Source organism: Diplotaxodon limnothrissa, linkage group LG17 (assembly GCF_057381915.1).
Source record: "Diplotaxodon limnothrissa isolate DT_005_m linkage group LG17, D_limnothrissa_male_GT1.1, whole genome shotgun sequence".
Classification (NCBI taxonomy): Eukaryota; Metazoa; Chordata; class Actinopteri; order Cichliformes; family Cichlidae; genus Diplotaxodon; species Diplotaxodon limnothrissa.
The window spans coordinates 40860068-40878562 of record NC_140612.1 but is presented as its reverse complement, the minus strand read 5'-3'; the positions used below and the strand labels follow the sequence as shown (position 1 = coordinate 40878562).

Below are 18495 nucleotides of genomic sequence, written 5' to 3'. Positions count from 1 at the left end.
ATTCCATCACTGTATCGCTAAGGCCAGTTTACATGGTCACACTGTCTTGAAAAGAGAGCAAAGAGCAGTCCTCCACCCTAAAGAGACACACGGCCCTCAAAATAAATGTTGTTACAGCAGAGCGAGTCAGATGATCCTCTGCAGGTAAAATATGTGCTTTGTCTTAAATTACTGTGTCTGCCCCTTTTCAACCTGTGGGGGAGTTGCTAAAGCATATGTTAGGAGTGCTTGTGTGTGCAAGGAAGGTGAACACAGCTATCGTTGTAGACAAAGATCATTTCATAACCTGGAATCATAATCGGGGCTGAGAGGTAACTGTCTCTGTTTGGACTGTATTCAGCAGCTGTGAGGTGGCAGCTGTCATGCTCTGTGCACACACTGAGCAGTCTATAAATTATTTAGATCCCAGGTTAAAGATTGCTCCCAGGCCTTGGGCCATGCCTCTTCACCGTGTACACAATCTATCATCTTGGTCGTCCCTCCTGGAGGCCGTGGTTCACTGTGCGGCTACAGAGGCAGGCTGGCAGCCCGCCCCCTCGTATGGCTCAGAAGCATCTCATCTGTGAGCACAAATTCTGCTTACTCACCACTCTCTGGGATGACAGCTGCAAGACGCTGCAGTGGGGCGCACACACACACACACACACACACACACACACACACTGATGCACACAGTCTCTGTTTATATTCTGTTACATGCACGCATTTATGTAGTCTATGAAGAACCACAGATCAAAGCACTGTTAGTTTTAATAGACAGAACACAATCTAAACAAATACTGTAAAACTTATCATTTGAAATAAATTAAAAATAGTAGTGCTGTAAGAATAACCCTGTTTGCACTGCTGTTGATTCTCACACACTAAGGAATACTTTCCACCTTGTGCTGAAAAAAGCAAAACTTGACTGCTGATTTGTTTCCTGGTTAACATGTGCATTCTGCATAATGTGCCAGAGCTGTTTCCCCCAGTCTTTGATGATTTGGTAAGTAAATTGGCAGTAAAACAAACTGTGGTCTGTCCTGAACTGAATTTTACATCCTCCTTTTTCATATACTAACCACAAAACAAAGGTGACAGACATGTTGGCACGTACATCACACAAACAGTAGATCCTTTGATAGCAGGTGCATCACTGAGTTAATCATTTGAGTTCATGTAAACATAAGTTTAAAAAAAACCAGTAGTGATAAAAAGTGAAACGTTTATAGCTGCAATAAGAACGATATTAGCTACATACACAAAAAGTAAAACATTGGAATTTGCAGCAATGATCGATGTACACCAATGACAGTGTTAATGAACCTTTTTGTGGCCTAAATCACATAAAATCCCTTCATATTAGAGGAAGATTTGTAAATATCACAACACAATTTCAAGTTAAACAAGACAACAAGAGTTATTTTCATGCTTTATTTCATGCAAAGCTACTTTTGTGGGGGGACAAAAGATTACTGTCAAACAGATTCCTTCCACAAAATAACCAACATTTTATATTTTAATGTTTAAATGGATGTATTTGTTTAACGTGATATAAAACAACAAAAAAGGCTGAAAATCAGACCTTTGATCCCGGAACGATCATATTTGAAATAGTCACACGGACCGAATTTTCAGCGTACGATGGGCGTGGCTTTAGATGGATTGACAAGCGTCGAACAAACGGGAGTGCTTAATCTGCTGTCGTTGTGAGAAACGCTAACCAATCGAAATCAAGAGTGGGAGGAGCTACATAAATGTGACTGAAAGATGGGAAGGAAAAGTCACGAGTGGGATGAGTGTGTAAATTATACTTTAATATAACATAAGATAAGACGCAAAAGAGTGAATGTCCGGATTTGGCAGCTAACATTAGCTTCACAGACACTCCGACGTTAACTGAAAAGAAGCAAAGTGGAAATAATGTGTTGGGTGTTGGTCTGTAGGAGAAGCGGCAAATAAATGAAACGTTTGGTGTCTCATACTGATGCTGCCGCTGCGGCCCGTGTGTGGTGGGATATGGAGAGCTGCTGTGCACACAGTCAGGATGAGGTTCGTTCTGTTTCCCGGCCTCTATGTCAAATTCATGTCTTTATTTTTATGGCTGCATTCACAGAAGCAAAATAGTGCTATTAAAATATAGATTTCTTTGGGCACTTTTCATTATTTACCCACTCAAGTTTAATGCTTGTTGTTACACTGACTTAACTTTCAGTGTTGTTTATTTAAGTGCTCATTTATAACTTTGATTTTGAGTTTAAATAATATAATAGAGATATAATAACTGAAAACAAGATGTAGAATATGTTATAGTATGAATCAGTCATTTTCTTATTTCCAGCCGTGGAGCTCCACCCTACAGGCTCTTCTCCTCTACCTGTGATGGAGCCCCAGCTGCACTGGCTGATGCTGACACCATCTTTGCGCTGTCGTCCGGGCACGGCAGGTGCGGGGTGGCAGTGGTACGTGTCAGCGGTCCCGCCTCAGCTACAGCCCTGAGGTGTATGGCTGGGTTCACGCAGCGTCTGCCCCCTCCACGCACCGCCCTGTTACGCAGCATCACAGACCCCCGCTCCACAGAAGTGCTGGACCGTGGGCTCGTCCTGTGGTTTCCAGGTCAGTTCCACTGGACCGTTCTAACATTTTGTTCTTCTCTGTTTTTGTCTGAGAATATGAGGATGTGGATATGTTTTTGTTTAGAAGCACATAAGTTACATCCATGTCCAAAGGTTTATCAGCATGTCCCAGATATGTAGACAGACTCGTACTTAATTATGATAACAAGGAAGTATTCCCTCAGCCAGTGTTATTGTTTTACATATCAGCACACAATATAAAAACGATGTAGTGTTTGCCAGGCAATAAAAGTAGGTAAATACAACCTGAGATGAATAATGCCTTATGATGTATTACACAGTGTTGTTATTCCTCAGGCAGGGACCACACCTTAGTTCTGATTAAACAGTGCTTATTGAAACAGGATGATGGATGGAGCGAGCAAAGATCTTGATTGATGCTGCGGTTTGGGAAAGGCCTCAAAGAGGATCAGCAGTTTCTTCTAAGTCCTGGGTACCAACAAGAGGAGAGGGTGGGTGGGGTTGGGATGCTAAGCCAAAATATAGAAGCAGTGTGTGAAAAACTAACTACGCTCCATGATTCAGGAACTGGTAGAACCCCATTTAGCAGCAATAGCTTGAAGTATTGTTGTGGAGGATTATAGGCTCACTCTTCTTTTCAAATGTGCTTCAGTTCACTGATTGTTTGTGGCTATTTATTAAGCCACAAGGCTGTAAAACAAGCCCAAACCTTCATCACTCCATCACTGTGCTGAAGTATTTGTGCTAAGATGCTGTTGGTCTCATCTGCCTAAAGCACATTGTCGCAGAAGGCTTGTGTTTGGCAGATGCAGCCATGCAAACAAAACATGCTAACTGAGTCTGAGACGTAGTTCTTTGTTTAGTTTTTTCCCCCATTTCTCTGAACACGACCTGAGCTTGGACTGACTTTGGTGGAAGGTCTACGCCTGAGAAGTGGAGCATCTGCCTCGAATGTTTTCCACTCGTGAAATAAGGTTTTTCACTGCATTGTTTGGAAATAGCGTGTAGAGGCTAAACGGTGGAAATAGAGCGGTGGCTGCTTTAACGGTGGGACACATTCTCTAAACAACATGACAGAGTTTGGTAAAACCACGTCATTTCTCACTAACCCACAACCATAGCTGCTGTGTTTGATCTAAAACCAGTAATAAATCTTTCCAGCATCTCACGTCCTGCCCGTTATTCACTTCAGTTCTCTTTACATATTTAAATAACTAAAGGATGCACAGAGTGTTGTTATTCCTTTGTTTGTTTCATCAGCTCCTCGTAGTTTCTCCGGAGAAGATAGCGTGGAGTTCCATATCCACGGAGGTCCCGCTGTCGTTACTGCTGTCTTACAGGCTCTTGGTAAGATGTGATTCTCAGTATAATGTTTTAAAAAACTTGATATAATTCAATGTGACAAGCAAACATATCCAGACTTGAGATGCAGCCGTCCCTTTGAAGAGCGTTTTGAAGTTTGAGTCTTTGTAGCTTCCTGAGCTCTAAGCCTCCGTAAGTACGATATCTGTTGGAGTCAGGCAGCCATCCATCACTGCGACTTAAAACAGAGAACTGACGCATGCATCGCCGCGTCTGAGATACTTTTAATATGCGCTGTGGCAAGCGTGACAGTCCTCCTGTGCTTGATGTTTTTCTCCTGTTGACCTCCCAGGGGGCAGCATTGTACAAAGCAGAGAGTTTATGTGCTGTAAGGTGTTTTTTTCTAAGCAGGGAGGAATATTTAATATTACATTACCTTTGTTTTCAAGGTTCATTCACATAAAATTGTTGCCTTCATTTGGAAACCAAAAACACCGAGCGTGTCGGTGAGATCAGTCGAGTAAAATGTCTGTAATCAGGAGACGGTGACCCACGTTTGGTTTTGCACTCACTATTGTCTCTCCTGATGAGATTTGCAAAGTGTCTGAGAAAACAATGAACCTACTTAACCTGTAGTTGTGCCTGTTTTTGCTCTCTGCGTGAGTCATTGACCTTATGTTTTGTCCTCAGTGTGTGCATTGTGTGCGCACACGTCTCATACATTTCTTCATATTTGTGTTTACGTGTGTTTTTCAGGAAGCGTGCCTGGCTTGAGGCCGGCCGAAGCGGGGGAGTTCACGCGGAGAGCTTTTCAAGCAGGGAAACTCGGTTTAACGGAGGCGAGTGGAGAGGAATGTGTAAAACACATTGTTGTGCATCTAGAGTTATTATAGCGGCTGTTCGGGGATTTCATATGCATGAAATGTAAACAGGGACAACTTCTCCTTTTGCGTATTTTGCCCTTTGGCGATTTTATTTCATTGAGTTGTCTGATATTCCCACATTAATGCAACAACTGGGCCTCTGTAGATGTTTTTTTTAATATACAGCCTGAAGCATTAATAAAAGTCTGTTTGGATTTTCTGTGAAGCATAAAAACTAATATATTAACCTCACACAGGACATTGGATATGAATAACACGTACGAACAATTTAATAAAGTTTTTAACGGACTGTTTTGAGAGGAAAAGTAAAATAGCAGATGAGCCAAACGCTCGCAGGACTTTCAGATAAGATGAGTTTTATTGGTGCTGAAAGGAATTTGGCATCAGTGTCTAAGCTGAGGCAGCGACATCCCTCTCTAAACAGCAGCAGGATGCACTTTCCTGTAGATAACACCTAATGGACATAATAAGGGAAAAACACTTGATGAAACAGCCCGCACCACTTCTGAAAACTGTTGTCAGTGAACACAATTCATTTTAAAATTCGTGTTGGAAAAGATGATGGGACACGTTAAAGTTTGCAGATATGTTTTTTGGAAATCGTGGGCGCCAAAATGGGTTCTGCACGTATCCCAGCAGCCAGACTCTGGGTGCTGAACAGGCCTGAAGACCCACATCTGCGTATTCAATGGGCTGCATTACATATATTTATATACGCCTCAGCCAGAAAGGGCTGAGTGGGGGGGGGGGGGGGGGGTCAGACGAGTTCAGTGTCTTCGACCAAAAGGTCAAAGGTCAGAGGGCAAGTTTCCTGAAAATCCAGTGACTGCGATAACTTGAAAACAGGTCAATGTAGGATTGTGAAACTGTTGCTAGCACAGGGATGTCTGCTGGGAGGCTGAGGGGAAGCGCTGGGTGTTCCCAGTATTTTATACCCTAAAACTCCTGCAGTTTGTGAAAGATGTCGGCTTCATCAAAACCAAAAAATTATTAGTTATGTTGTGTTATGTTAAAAAATAATAACAATGACATTTCTAACTTTTAACATTTGATATGTTGTGTTTAAATACTCTTTGAATGATTTGGAAATTATTGAATTTTTCACTTTATTTTAAACTTTTTGGGAGAAACGTTTGTTATGACAGGAGACAGAAAGGATGTGTACACATTAAACATTCCAGTATAAGGATATATGTAACATATGGTGTGTGATTCATAGGTGGAGGGGCTTGGGGATCTGATCCACGCAGAGACAGAGGCCCAGAGGAGGCAGGCTCTTAGACAGATGTCAGGCGAACTGGGACGCCTGTATCAGGACTGGAGCGACAGACTGAAACGGGTACGTCCTCTGGTAGAAAAGCAGCTGGTTTGAAGAAGTATTTGCCCGTTTTCATGATGTTTTAGTTATTTCTGTGTCACACATACATATTTAATTCATTTACACCTGCCGGACCTGCTGAATCGAGAGAAAATGAAGTAGTATAAAAGATCTGAAAGAGAAACTGCTGAGAAACAAAGTCAGCTTGGAAAGAGTCGCAGAGCATCGTCTTTCAGCTGCGGGGAACAACCCAGGAGTGACCGGCCGACCAAAATTACTCACATCGACGACTCATCCAGGAGGAAGAACATCTAGAGAGCTGCGGGGCTCATGTGGGAAAATAAATTGAGGACCTATCCTGATGAGTCAAAAGCTGGACTTTTTGGAGTATTTGAGGTCATCCACGTCGCCCCAGCCAATCACAGCAGATGGCTCCGCCCCTCCCTGAGCCTGGTTCTGCTGGAGGTTTCTTCCTGTTAAAAGGGAGTTTTTCCTTCCCACTGTCGCCAAAGTGCTTGCTCTGATGTTGTTGGGTTTTCCTCTGTGTGTATTATTGTAGGGTCTACCTTACAATATAAAGCACGTTGAGGCGCCTGTATAAATAAAGCTGAATTGCATTGAATTGAAAAACTGACGCGGCGATTCAGTCAAACCTGGTGGTGGTCGTGTGATGGTCTGGAGCTGAAACCAGGAATTCTGCCGCCTACAAGAAAATCCTAAACTTGCTCCGGTCTTCAGCTGGACTGGACGCAGCAGCTTTGACACCCGGTCTCTCCTCCTCGCGTCTCTGCACAAACAGAAAGCATCTGTTTTAACTCATTCCGAGTTAGCTTGGCACCTGAAACGAGGGGAACTTCTGGAGTTTTCCCAGAAGAAACTCAGGAAAGAACCTGTCCGGACTGTGCTGTAGGTCGGGATTCACTTGCTTCGCACCAACACAATGCATTTTTGTACCTCCAAGACTGCAGTGTTGATGCAGCAACCTATGGGAGTCTGAGGCTTCCTGTTTTCAAGTTGCTGCAGTCCGTGTGTTTCTGTTCAATGCTTGGATTCAAAGTGATAGTCTTTCCAGGGCACATGTACACAAAGTACTTTTAAAATATTAAAGTCAGTTCAGTTTGACCTCGCAGACATGGAATTAAAAGAAAATCATATGAATCCAATCAGCCAGCGTAACAGTTAAACAGAAGGTTTCTAAAGTCTTAATAACTTTTTTAAATGATTGAACTTTTCTCACAGATATGGATAAAATGCTCAGACAGGAGAGTCAGCAGCGGTCGAGTGAGTAACGGCAGCGTTTCCTCGGATCAGTGATGTGATTCACTTTCCAGAGAAAAATAAAAAAACTGTAATTTTTAGCATTCGTGGCATCAGACCTGTGTTAAGATTTTTATTTCCTGAGGAAAAGTGTGATATTAGTGAGCAGACAAAGCGGCACATCTGTTTCTGACAACTGTCGTTTTAGAAAAGTGGTTAAAACCTGCTGCAGTGTTTACTGAACGTCTGAAGCATGGCTAACGTTTATCTGAAAATGACCACGGTCGAATAAAAGCATGATACAGTACGTGCAGCGGTATTGTTCTTCTTATCTGTGTGAAGTATCCTGTGTGTGTCATAAATCAGTAGGTGTAGCTCAGGTTGGGAGAAATGAACGCAAATTTAAATCCCAGGTTAGACCGTTTTTGCTCCGATACTGTAGCTCGGTGCCTTATTTTGCTTTATTATTTCTAAAGATTTAAAAAGCAACGGTGTTCATTTGTGGTTGAGTTGATGCATGCAGTCCAAAATGATAAAGAAGTCATTGTGAGTCAGGCCCAAAGTTAAAGGACGCTGACGTGTTGCCGTGCGTTGCTGTGCGTTTGTGTAATCCTGACCTGATTGTGGTTTTTGTTGGTGTTTTGCGGAGGCAGCTCACAGGAGAAGGTCGCTGACTGCGGATGAACACTTGAACTCGCTGGATGTGGGCCAAGCCCTTTTGTACTCTGACCTGTTTTGAAAAGCATAAAACGTTGGTCTTTCAATACTTTGGCACCAGACCTGACCAGGTGTTCTCCCCTGAGAAAACCTTCTTAATTTGCTTGTTGGCAGCTGCTGAGCTCGGTTCCCAGAAGCTTTTAAAACACGGCTTTATTTTGGACGCGCATTTCTGAGAAGATTGCTAATAAAAAAGTATCCTATATGTTCATGTTGGTGGAGGTCAAACCTGCATTTGACACTAAACAATGCGGCTTTTTTAACCATAGGTTTCCCACATTTAGAAATTGATTCAACTATGGGAATCTGATGCTTCCTGTTTTTCTGGAGCTATACCGCTATTGTGTTTATGTTCCACAGTGTCAGTGAAGATACTGATCTTGGTGGAAATGCTGAAGCTTTTCTCTATACAGAGCTATTCCTGAGCTTAAATCTGGCAGTGAAGCAAACCTACAGAAAGACTCAGCAAAAGGGATTTATGTTCATATCTGCAGATAAGTGACGTGAATAACTGGACGGCTCAAAAGGAGAGAGCTTCTTCTTGCTTTTACCTTGAAACTGAACTTAGAGGACAAACATTGAGTGATATCAGTGACTTACAGGCTTGTTTCTGAATGACATCACTGCAGGCACAGCGACCTGCTGTTCACGAGTCTCCGGCTCTCTGTCGTGTATTTTTCTGGCCTGGTGTCACATTTCATGTAAATAAGCTTTGCAGTAAAAATAGAAAAAGTAGCTTCATTTTTGTAAGACTCCTCCAGAAATGTTATGCTTAAGTCATTGAAGGAGCTGAGCTTTAGCTCCCTGATTTCACCCCTCCCCTCCCTGTGTCTTCACAGTGTTTGGCCCACGTCGAGGCCTTCATAGACTTCAGCGAGGATGAGCTCATTGAGGACGGGGTCTTGAACCGAGGTACCTGTGCACTTTGACCTTTGCGAAACAGCATCAGGGCAGTCATGCTTTGGGGTTTAAAGGGGTTAAAGGGAGAGAGGAGTCCGACTGTTCTTCCTGTTATGAGCTCTAAGTGGCAATTTTTCCGAGGGTCATTTTCTTAGGATGTGTTGAGAGGACGGCCAGAAGGGGAGTTGAGGCATTTCAAAAACAAGCCTACTCCCAGGAAGAGTGCCGTCAGCGGCCCGACTGGGTTTCCTATCCTCTCAGCAGACCTGAGAGGGAGCGACCTCCCCTGTGAGTGTCGCCGGTCGTCTGGCACTGCCAGATTCTTTCATAAGTCTCAAATGTTTTGAGATTTGAGCACAAAGCCTGGGAACGGGTGTTTGTTTTGGTGGTGACTAATGTTGGCTCATGCCACAGAGCGGAAAATAATAATAGACTTAATAATAGACTTTCAAAAATAGGAAAGGTGGTATAAATACTTTGCTTTTCCACCTGCAAAGATTTATCTGACATCGTGTTCATTTTTACCTTCAAAGTGGCCAAAATTTGAGTGAAGTACTTTGTCCATCGAAGAGTTCGAAGAGTTTTAAGGAAAAAGAGGACAGCAATGTATTTTATAATGCCTCTGTGTCTGTGCTGATCCCCTCATAGTGGACGTGTCAGTAAGTGATCTGCAAGCGGAGATTGAGCGACACCTGAAGGACGAGAGACGGGGCGAGCGGCTTCGCAGCGGGGTCCAGGTGGTGATCGCGGGAGCTACGAATGCAGGAAAAAGTAGCCTTCTTAACAAACTCTGTAAGAGAGCCGGAGTCGGACACACCCTCACATACAGCCAAAGGATCAAATTATAATGTACAAAGAATATTTTTAATATATATTTTGATGGCGAATCAGGGAAAAAGATATCTGTCATCTCAGAAGTCAGAGGAAGTCTGTGCTGCGTCCCATCAAGCACAAGAAACCTGGTTTTTCCTTCTCATCAGAAGTTTTTAGCATCTGTTTGAAAAGTGCAAAAGTTTCTGATGGATCGATCCGGCTCATCCAGTGCAGCATCAGGAACGACTTTAGGGAATCGCAGCACATTTGGTGCAAACACCAACGTGGAGTCAGAGACGAGCCGATCACGGCCCAGCGTCACTGAGACCACAGTGAACATGTTTGTGAATGAAAACGTGGACAGCTTGGTTACATTTTATATCCAGAAGTCAACGTTCAGCTTCACTGTGACATCAGCATGGTGATATATTTAAAACCATAATTCAGACTTGGGCTGGGTTTAAATATCGATTTCCTGATTCAAATCATTTTTAGTTTGAATGAAGCGATATCGATTCATTAAATGTATTTTACCAGAAACGCCAGAATCTCAGGTTAAAGCTCACAAAACGATTTAAAACAGCAAATGAGGGCAGCTACACGGATCCACACAAGGATGCAAACACGAGTGTGGACCGTTCACCCGACAGCACGGACACGCCGTCGGGGCTGAAAGTCGACGTCTCAGATTCTGAAGCTGCAGGTTTCGTCACTCTGACCAAAACTGACTGAAGCAGCAAAAGAAGATGAAAACTTCTCGTCATTAATCTCTCTGACTTTGGCTGTTTTGTTTCCACCACGATAAAAGTCTCACTTCCTGCACAGCTCTCTCTCTCAGTGTACTCGGAGACCAGTTTACCATCAAAATCTCTGCTTTCTGCATTATTCACTGATTATTACGCACAAGTCGGCTGTTGTGTTCAGAGCTGTCGGCCTCATTTCTGCTGTTCAATCCAGAGGAAATGTAAACTTTTTAAAATTCTGCCTCTGTAACTTTGCTTCACCTCAGCAGCATCAGGTAACGTTCACATGTTGATTCATGGTTTTCTTCAGTTTTTGATTTACTGCAGAATATTTTTAAGGTCATCTGCTATAAAAAGCCAGGCCTGTGTTTTATCCTCAGTCACACAAAGTTACAGCTCTGATGAAGTGTCAGCTTTGTTTTTATACATAGAAGTCGATGCTCAGCCCTGATTCAGAACCAAAGAGGAGATTGTGACCATGTTTCATATTTGGTTGGATAAAGAGTTGGTGACTTACCTTTGTGCCCAGTTCCTTCAGTTCAATCCTTCATATTCTTCACTAAATGTGAAAGAATAATAATGAAAGGAGTCTGGATGGAAACATAAATGCACCTGAGAGCTTTCACACCTTTACGCTGCAGCTTAAGTCAAAGAGTTTGTTCTAGTTTTTGATTAGACAAAACTTTCACCTTTCGTCTAATCAAAAGGTGAAAGTTTTTAACTTCTGTTTTTCATCCCAGATTTTTGTATGAAAGACGGGAACCTTTATCTCTGTTTTACGCTTGTGCTGGTGCTTCAGGTGACAGTGGAGTCAATCTGTAGTAGGGCTGCCACAAACGATTATTTTGATAGTCGACTAGTCACCGATTATTTTTTGCGATTAGTCGACTAATCAGATCATCATCCATTGGACGTAAAACTACAGCTTATTGCACCAGCAGCATCTGCTCTTATATAACTATCATTAGCTTACAGCTTTAACTGTTTAAGGTCTGTGCTAACTAAAAATAAAGACAAGATGATAGTTTATTAAATTTTAATGAAATTTGCAGATTGTTTCGGTGGAGTTTAATAAACTCCTTGCTATCTAAACTATAACAGGACACCGGAGTATATTCTTGAGCATCTCACACTTCTGATAATCAGCTGTCTGCTTGACGTTTATTCAGCTGTGTAAGAACTATAACTTTAATCTCAGCCAAACCGATTTACTCAGGAACAAATAAAATACTAAAAAAAAGCCAAACAATAACATTTTAAGTTATCTAAGTGACTCATATATCATGTTTAACCTGAGTAGCGAAAGACGGCGGTGGGTTTGAAAACGATTTGCCGGGAGTCCGGTGTTCTCACGGCTCTAGTTAGCCTTGCCCCCGGCTAACTATCGAGCTAGTGGGTAACAGACGTCTCCGAAAACGTCGGAGCGCTTTTGAAAATATGCGGTGTCTTGATAAACTGGGCAGATATTTGAGGTTTCCACAGCTACATTCTCGCCTGAAAATATGTTAAATGTTTATTTTGTGACCCAGAAAGAATAATAAGAGTAATATTAAAACTAACTAGCTGCCTCCATTGTTGGAAACTGAGCTGGCCCGCGCTATGAATTCTGGGACACAGCTGCTGCTTCTTCTTCTTCGGCAGCTGGCATCCTTGTACATGCAGTGCTGCCATCTTCTGTTTCAGTCCGTTATTACACTCTTAAATCCTGCTACTTATTCCTGCGTCTTTCAGGATCTTACAAAGCTTCAAACGACGCGTCGACTATTAAATTAGTCGTCGACTATCAAAATCGTCGACGTAATCGTGGCAGCCCTAATCTGTAGAATAAACACTTAAAAGAATAAAAACATTTAAGATTTAAGTAATATTTTCACATTTGTTAGATACGTTTCTGTAGAGTTTAAATGTGCCGCTTCTCTCTAATTATGTATATGTTTGGTGTTTTGTAATATGAGGACATGTTTCCTGACATAATGTCGAACCTTTTAATGTAAGCTCTCCGGTCTTGAAGCTCGGATGTCTTCGTATCAGAGCGATCGGTGTATTTGACAGATGTCAGATAAAGTCCTTCCTGCTATGATTCGTGCTCCGGTGGCTCGAGCTCACACCCAGAAGCACAGATATGTCAGCGTTATTAGACCCGGGAGATTTCTCTGGTTATAAATGATCTGCTGTATTGCAGGTGATGAAATGACCAAATTATTACTTTGAGAAATGCACACAATGCTTGTTTTTTTGTGACAGGCAAGTTTATTCATTAACATTTAAAAACATTTTGTATTCCAGGTCAGAGACCTGCAGCCATTGTGTCTCCCATTGCTGGCACCACCAGAGATGTGGTGGAGACGGCTCTGGACCTCGGTGGGTTCCCCGTCCTCCTGAGTGACACAGCTGGCCTCAGAGACAGCTCGGACCTGGTGGAGAGAGAGGGCGTCCGCCGCGCTCGGGAAAGGTAGCGCATGGAAACCTCTTAAAGTTGGACTTCTGTTGCATTGTTTTGCTTTCATGTTAATAGAAAGAAATGAAGACTGATGTTCGAATACTTGCACAGGACAGGAATGCAAGTGAGTATTTATTGCAAAGTACTGCATTATGTATGATTTAACAGAACATATTGGCCTGCAGACCAATGCGAAGTGACCCTGGAAACAAAGAAAGGAAGAAATAAGTCATTTCTGTAATGTCTGTCCTACCCCAGAGTTTATATTGATGCTAGTTATAAATACACAGTGCAAACACTCTCAGGAGGTTGCATAACGAAGAGTCCCCTTTCCTCGTTGTACCGTCGAGAAGTTTCGTGTGTAGGAGAGATGAACATACAGTATCAGGCCATTCAGCATGACAACACATACATCTCTGCAGTCGGACTCAAAAATAGAAAACAGTATCCGCCGTGATGGAGCCGCGAAGGCTTTAAAACAAGTTTAGAAGTTCCACATAGAAATGGTAAACTAGTAAAGACATGAGGAATAAATAGCAAACAGAGGAAACATGCAAACAGCACAGAGAATAAAGAAACAGGTCAAGAGTAGAGGCTGGTAGGAGCCCCGAGGAAGCAGGTGAGGCACACAGAAAATCTTCTGTTTGACAATTATAACTTAAAGCTGGTTGCAGTGCATGTATGCCCGCCAAACGAGATAGCGCTGGGCTCTACAGTGTTAACGGAAGCTAAAGCCGAGTCGTTAGTGCCAAGTGTTAATAAAATATCTGCACACCGAGTGTGTTTGATTTAAAGACAGACTTTCTCCCTAATATTAGTTTTAGAAATATTGGAAACAAACCTGAAATCATAGAAGAGATCAAGGTTATCAAGGTCTCAAGCACAGGCTGCGCCACAGCGTACTTAAACCAAAAATGAAGGACACATCCTGAACGGTATTATCTATGACTCATTTGTGCCTCTTTAGGGAGGTGAGGTGGTAGGACGGCAGGAAGTAGGCTTATTTAGACTACAGCAGGTTTTTAAATATATTAGACCAGATCAAACTTGTGTAAACTAGTCGGGCAGATGGCTTCAGGTAGCTGATTCTAACAAGGTTTCAATGTCAGTTCAGTGTGCGAGCTAATGAAAGGGCTAAAACCTTAAAGCTTTCACATTAACTTTACATAAACAGTGTATGTTTCTACACCACATAAAGACAGCTGAGCCCTGTGATGGGCAAAGGTGGGCTTCGGTCCCCCTGCTGTCCTAAACTGAATATGAAGTTAAGATGGATGAATGGAAGGACAGATGGACGGGTGGAGGGACTGATGGAGTGACAGATGAATGGGTGGAAGGATGGAATGAAGTACAGATGCACGGATAAACAGATGGATGGATGGATGGGTGGGTGGCTAGTATGTGAGTCAGTGGGACATGAAGGGGCCTGCAGTGAAAGAAGGACCCTCATACTTGCAGGCTGTACTCACTGGTATAGAGTAAAGTGAATACTGAACCTCATACATGTGTCAGCCTTCACAGTACTACGCTGTATTTTTCTTATTCGTCACCTCCCGACTCCCAAAATGAGCACAGTATCAGCTTTGCTGTCACTGCTGGTATAAATCCAGGTGTGTCCAGAGGAATGCCATTTCCAGTGCAAATGCAGTCTCATCCCTTCACTCCTTGTTTAAGTTATGTGCCTGACCTGGTGGCTCTATAGGAAGGGCAGGCAGTTTGTGTTCTGTGGGAAACTGCTTTTGCAGGGAGCAGGAGAAAGGCTCGTGACCTGGGTCACTACAGGAAGGACGTGGTAAGTACAAGCATCCGCCTCCACTCCTGCTGCTACCTCGCAGTGAGACGGATGCAAGGAACCAGTATTTCACGTGAATACCATTTAGAGTGATGGGATGTCCCTGCCAGCTTTTCCGGGCTATAGCTTATAGTTCGTTTGTGAAACAGAACAACAGTCTCTGCTCTGAGATATCTTGGTGCGCAGCCAAGAGCGGGCACAGGTGGTGGGAAACGTGTTTGGGCTTGATGTATTTCCCAACAGTACTGCCATAGATTGTAGAGCATAAAGGAGCTATACTTTATCCTAGAGGAACCACCTGTAGCACAAAAACCACCACAAAAGCAGTTTTGAGTGCCGGTGTTTGTTCGTCTGTGTACAGTGCAAGATACAGATGTGAAGGTCATGGTCGGTGGGGTCTGAACCATAAATCGTCAAAGTAAGAAGTAAGAGGCCCCAGATTATTTTTACTCAGTACTCCTGGTTTGGACTACAACTACTTTCGCCCTTCACCTTCCTTTTGACCTCAGCTATCGCCCATAAAGTGTCCTGACTGCATCTTACGATTTTTACGCTGTTGTGGAAAAGTTGCCTCAAATAAACACATTTCAGGATCCACGTCTGAAATACTCACGACTGTCCTTGTTGTGGTTACCAGAACACATTCAGCCATGGAAACACACACGGTGATGAGAAATACCTGCCACGCCATCATTACAGGTCGAGTGTCAGCAGAGGGTTTGTGACTAAAGTGGAGGCTGCTCTGTTTCTCCAGGGTGGAGCAGGCAGATCTGACGCTGGTGGTCGTGGACTCTGCTCATCTCCCCTCTGAGGTAGACCGAGCCGCGGCGTTCCTGCGGGAGCACCTGAGGAGTGTGCTGCCTGACACAGGTACCGTGCCATGCGTTTGTCTACTGATGCACCGACTGCATTTTAAAGACGTTTGACTTTCACAGAAAGCCTTGGTGCCTGTAGCTGTCTGCAGTTAGTTAGTTAGAGTCTTAAACACGTGCATGAGGTAACCCCAGGCAGAGACAAATGAGGATCAGTCAAGTTAACTTACCACATCATGTCCTGCAGACAGGTGTCTCCTGGTGTTGAATAAGGCCGATCTGTTGCCTGAGAAGCAGAGACAAAAGCTGGACACGGAGCTGAGGGGTGTCTCTGGTCTCCCTGCTGTCCGTCTGATCTCCTGCCAGACTAACGAGGGACTGAAGGCCTTCCTCACAGTGCTGCACAGCAGTGTCAAGACTCTGTGAGTTTGAGTTTTGTTTTGTTGCCCCAGTGCGAAGGCCAAGTCTCATTTGAATGTCCTCTTGCAGGATGTGTGAGATGGCTGTACAAACTGAACTGATGGCAGGGATCAATCTTAACTGTTTATTTGTTAAGGCAGTCTTCCCAGTGCATCTTTATCTTTGTAGTTCTCCTCCAGAGGCTCTTCACATTCGCTGATTAACTTCCTCTGTAGGTGTGGCGACCCTCTGTTCGGTGCCCCCACCCTGACACAGGCTCGCCACCGGGCCCACCTGCAGCGGTGCGCGGCGGCTCTGGCTCAGTATCAGCGGTACCGTGACACTGACCTCGCTCTGGCAGCCGAAGGTGTCCGTTTAGCTGTCACCAGCCTGGGCCGGATCACTGGACGGGTCGGCGCAGAGGAGATCCTGGACATCATCTTCAAAGACTTCTGCATTGGAAAATAAAAGAGTGAAAAACTGACAGATATGCGATCGCCGGCTGCTCTGAGAGGAAAATCGCATTCCTGCAGTCTCACGGTGTCAGAAAACAGGACTGAAAGGACACCGCTGGGCGCTGAGCCAGGCGTCGACACACAGCTGAAAGAAAAAACTCTGTGTTCTTGGCCGCTGAACGCGTGCGCTCCCAGGACGCTAAAATGTTTTCTGTTGATGCTTTTTATCAGCCAAAATAGTTTGAGCATGATGACAGGTGCCTCAAAGGCCCAATATACCGAACAAGTGTTTGGCAAGCCTTGAGTCGTAATTTGAAAATAGATGTCGAAATCCTTTGAAGATCGGCCTCCTGGGCTGCAACACAACAGCCCAGATCTTTCAAATATAACCTGCAAGGTCATGGACTGAAGGTTTGGGTGTTTACTTGTACCGCAGGAACATGACTTATTTTTTTTACTTTGCGCCTTTATTACATTTATTTATTTTCCAAAAAAGAACTAATACTAATCAGAATGATTGTGTCGCTTTGTTACATGTTGCTGTGTTACGTTACTTTGGACCCTTAAATAAATGAGATCGTGTGTATTTTTGTAACAAATAAAAATTCTCTTTAAAGATACACAGAAGCTACGTTCTTGTTTTTTTGCTGAAGATAAAACAGTGAACTAAAAATACTCGGTGCCCTCTTTGAGTCACTAATAATAAAAATAATAATATAAACCACGGTGCACGGTGGTTAGCACTGTTGCCGCACAGCAAGAAGGTCCTGAGTTCAATTCCAACATCAGGCCGGGGTCTTTCTGTGTGGAGTTTGCATGTTCTCCCCGTGTTTGCGTGGGTTCCCTCTGGGTACTCCGGCTTCCTCCCACCGTCCAAAGACATGCAGCTTGTGGGGACAGGTTAATTGGATAATCCAAATTGTCACTAGGTGTGAATGGTTGTCTGTCCCTGTGTGTTAGCCTTGCGACAGACTGGCGACCTGTCCAGGGTGTATCCCGCCTCTCGCCCTATGACAGCTGGGATAGGCTCCAGCGCCCCCCGCGACCCTGAAAAGGATAAGCGGAAGTGAATGGATGGATGGATGGAATAATATAAACCCATCAGCTACTCGTTAACAGTACAAAATTAGCCTCCCTCATGCTATTAAACATCAAGGGATTTTTACAGCTTTTCAAAACATATTACTACATATTACATAATAAACAAATATAACACACACCAATGAGTTAGACTGCAGGAATGTCTTAAAGATATAAAGACCTGGATGGCCTCTAACTTTCTGCTGTTTTGGCTTCCTGTTAAATCCAGAATTCAAAATCCTGCTCCTCACATACAAGGTCTTAAATAATCAGGCCCCATCTTATCTTAATGACCTTGTAGTACCATATCAGCCTATTAGAGCACTTCGCTCTCGCTCTGCAGGCCTACTTGTTGTTCCTAGAGTATTTAAAAGTAGAATGGGAGGCAGAGCCTTCAGTTTTCAGGCCCCTCTTCTGTGGAACCAGCTTCCAGTTTGGATTCAGGAGACAGACACTATCTCTACTTTCAAGATTAGGCTTCAAACTTTCCTTTTTGCTAAAGCATATAGTTAGGGCTGGACCAGGTGACCCTGAATCCTCCCTTAGTTATGCTGCAGCAGACGTAGGCTGCCGGGGGATTCCCATGATGCACTGGGTGTTTCTTCTTCACTCACTATGTATTAACAGACCTCTCTGCACTGAATCATATCTGTTATTAATCTCTGTCTCTCTTCCACAGCAGGTCTTTATCCTGTCTTCCTTCTCTCACACCAACCAATCACAGCAGATGGCCCCGCCCCTCCCTGAGCCTGGTTCTGCTGAAGTTTTCTTCCTGTTAAAAGGGAGTTTTTCCTTCCCACTGTCGCCAAAGTGCTGCTCATAGGGGGTCATATGATTGTTGGGCTTTTCTCTGTATGTATTATTGTAGGGTCTACTGTACAATATAAAGCACGGCTGTATAAATAAAATTGATTTGTGTAGAAAAGCGATTTAAGTGACTTTGACCATGGTGTGATCGTTGGTGCTAAATGGGCTGCTGAACTATTACAGACCACATCCACAAAATT

General features: G+C 43.6%; 1 protein-coding gene across 1 annotated transcript; it reads left to right on the top strand.

Annotated features, from left to right (window-relative positions):
* Positions 1 to 1756: 1756 nt before the first annotated feature.
* gtpbp3 (GTP binding protein 3, mitochondrial) lies at positions 1757 to 16801 on the top strand. The gene is made up of 11 exons (XM_085375791.1): positions 1757 to 2031; positions 2321 to 2595; positions 3837 to 3923; positions 4635 to 4717; positions 5982 to 6101; positions 8894 to 8966; positions 9603 to 9746; positions 12797 to 12962; positions 15497 to 15612; positions 15802 to 15976; positions 16190 to 16801. Exons 1-11 carry the CDS (start codon positions 1967 to 1969, stop codon positions 16419 to 16421), a joined length of 1536 nt encoding a protein of 511 aa, XP_085231917.1. The 5' UTR covers positions 1757 to 1966; the 3' UTR covers positions 16422 to 16801.
* Positions 16802 to 18495: the final 1694 nt, after the last annotated feature.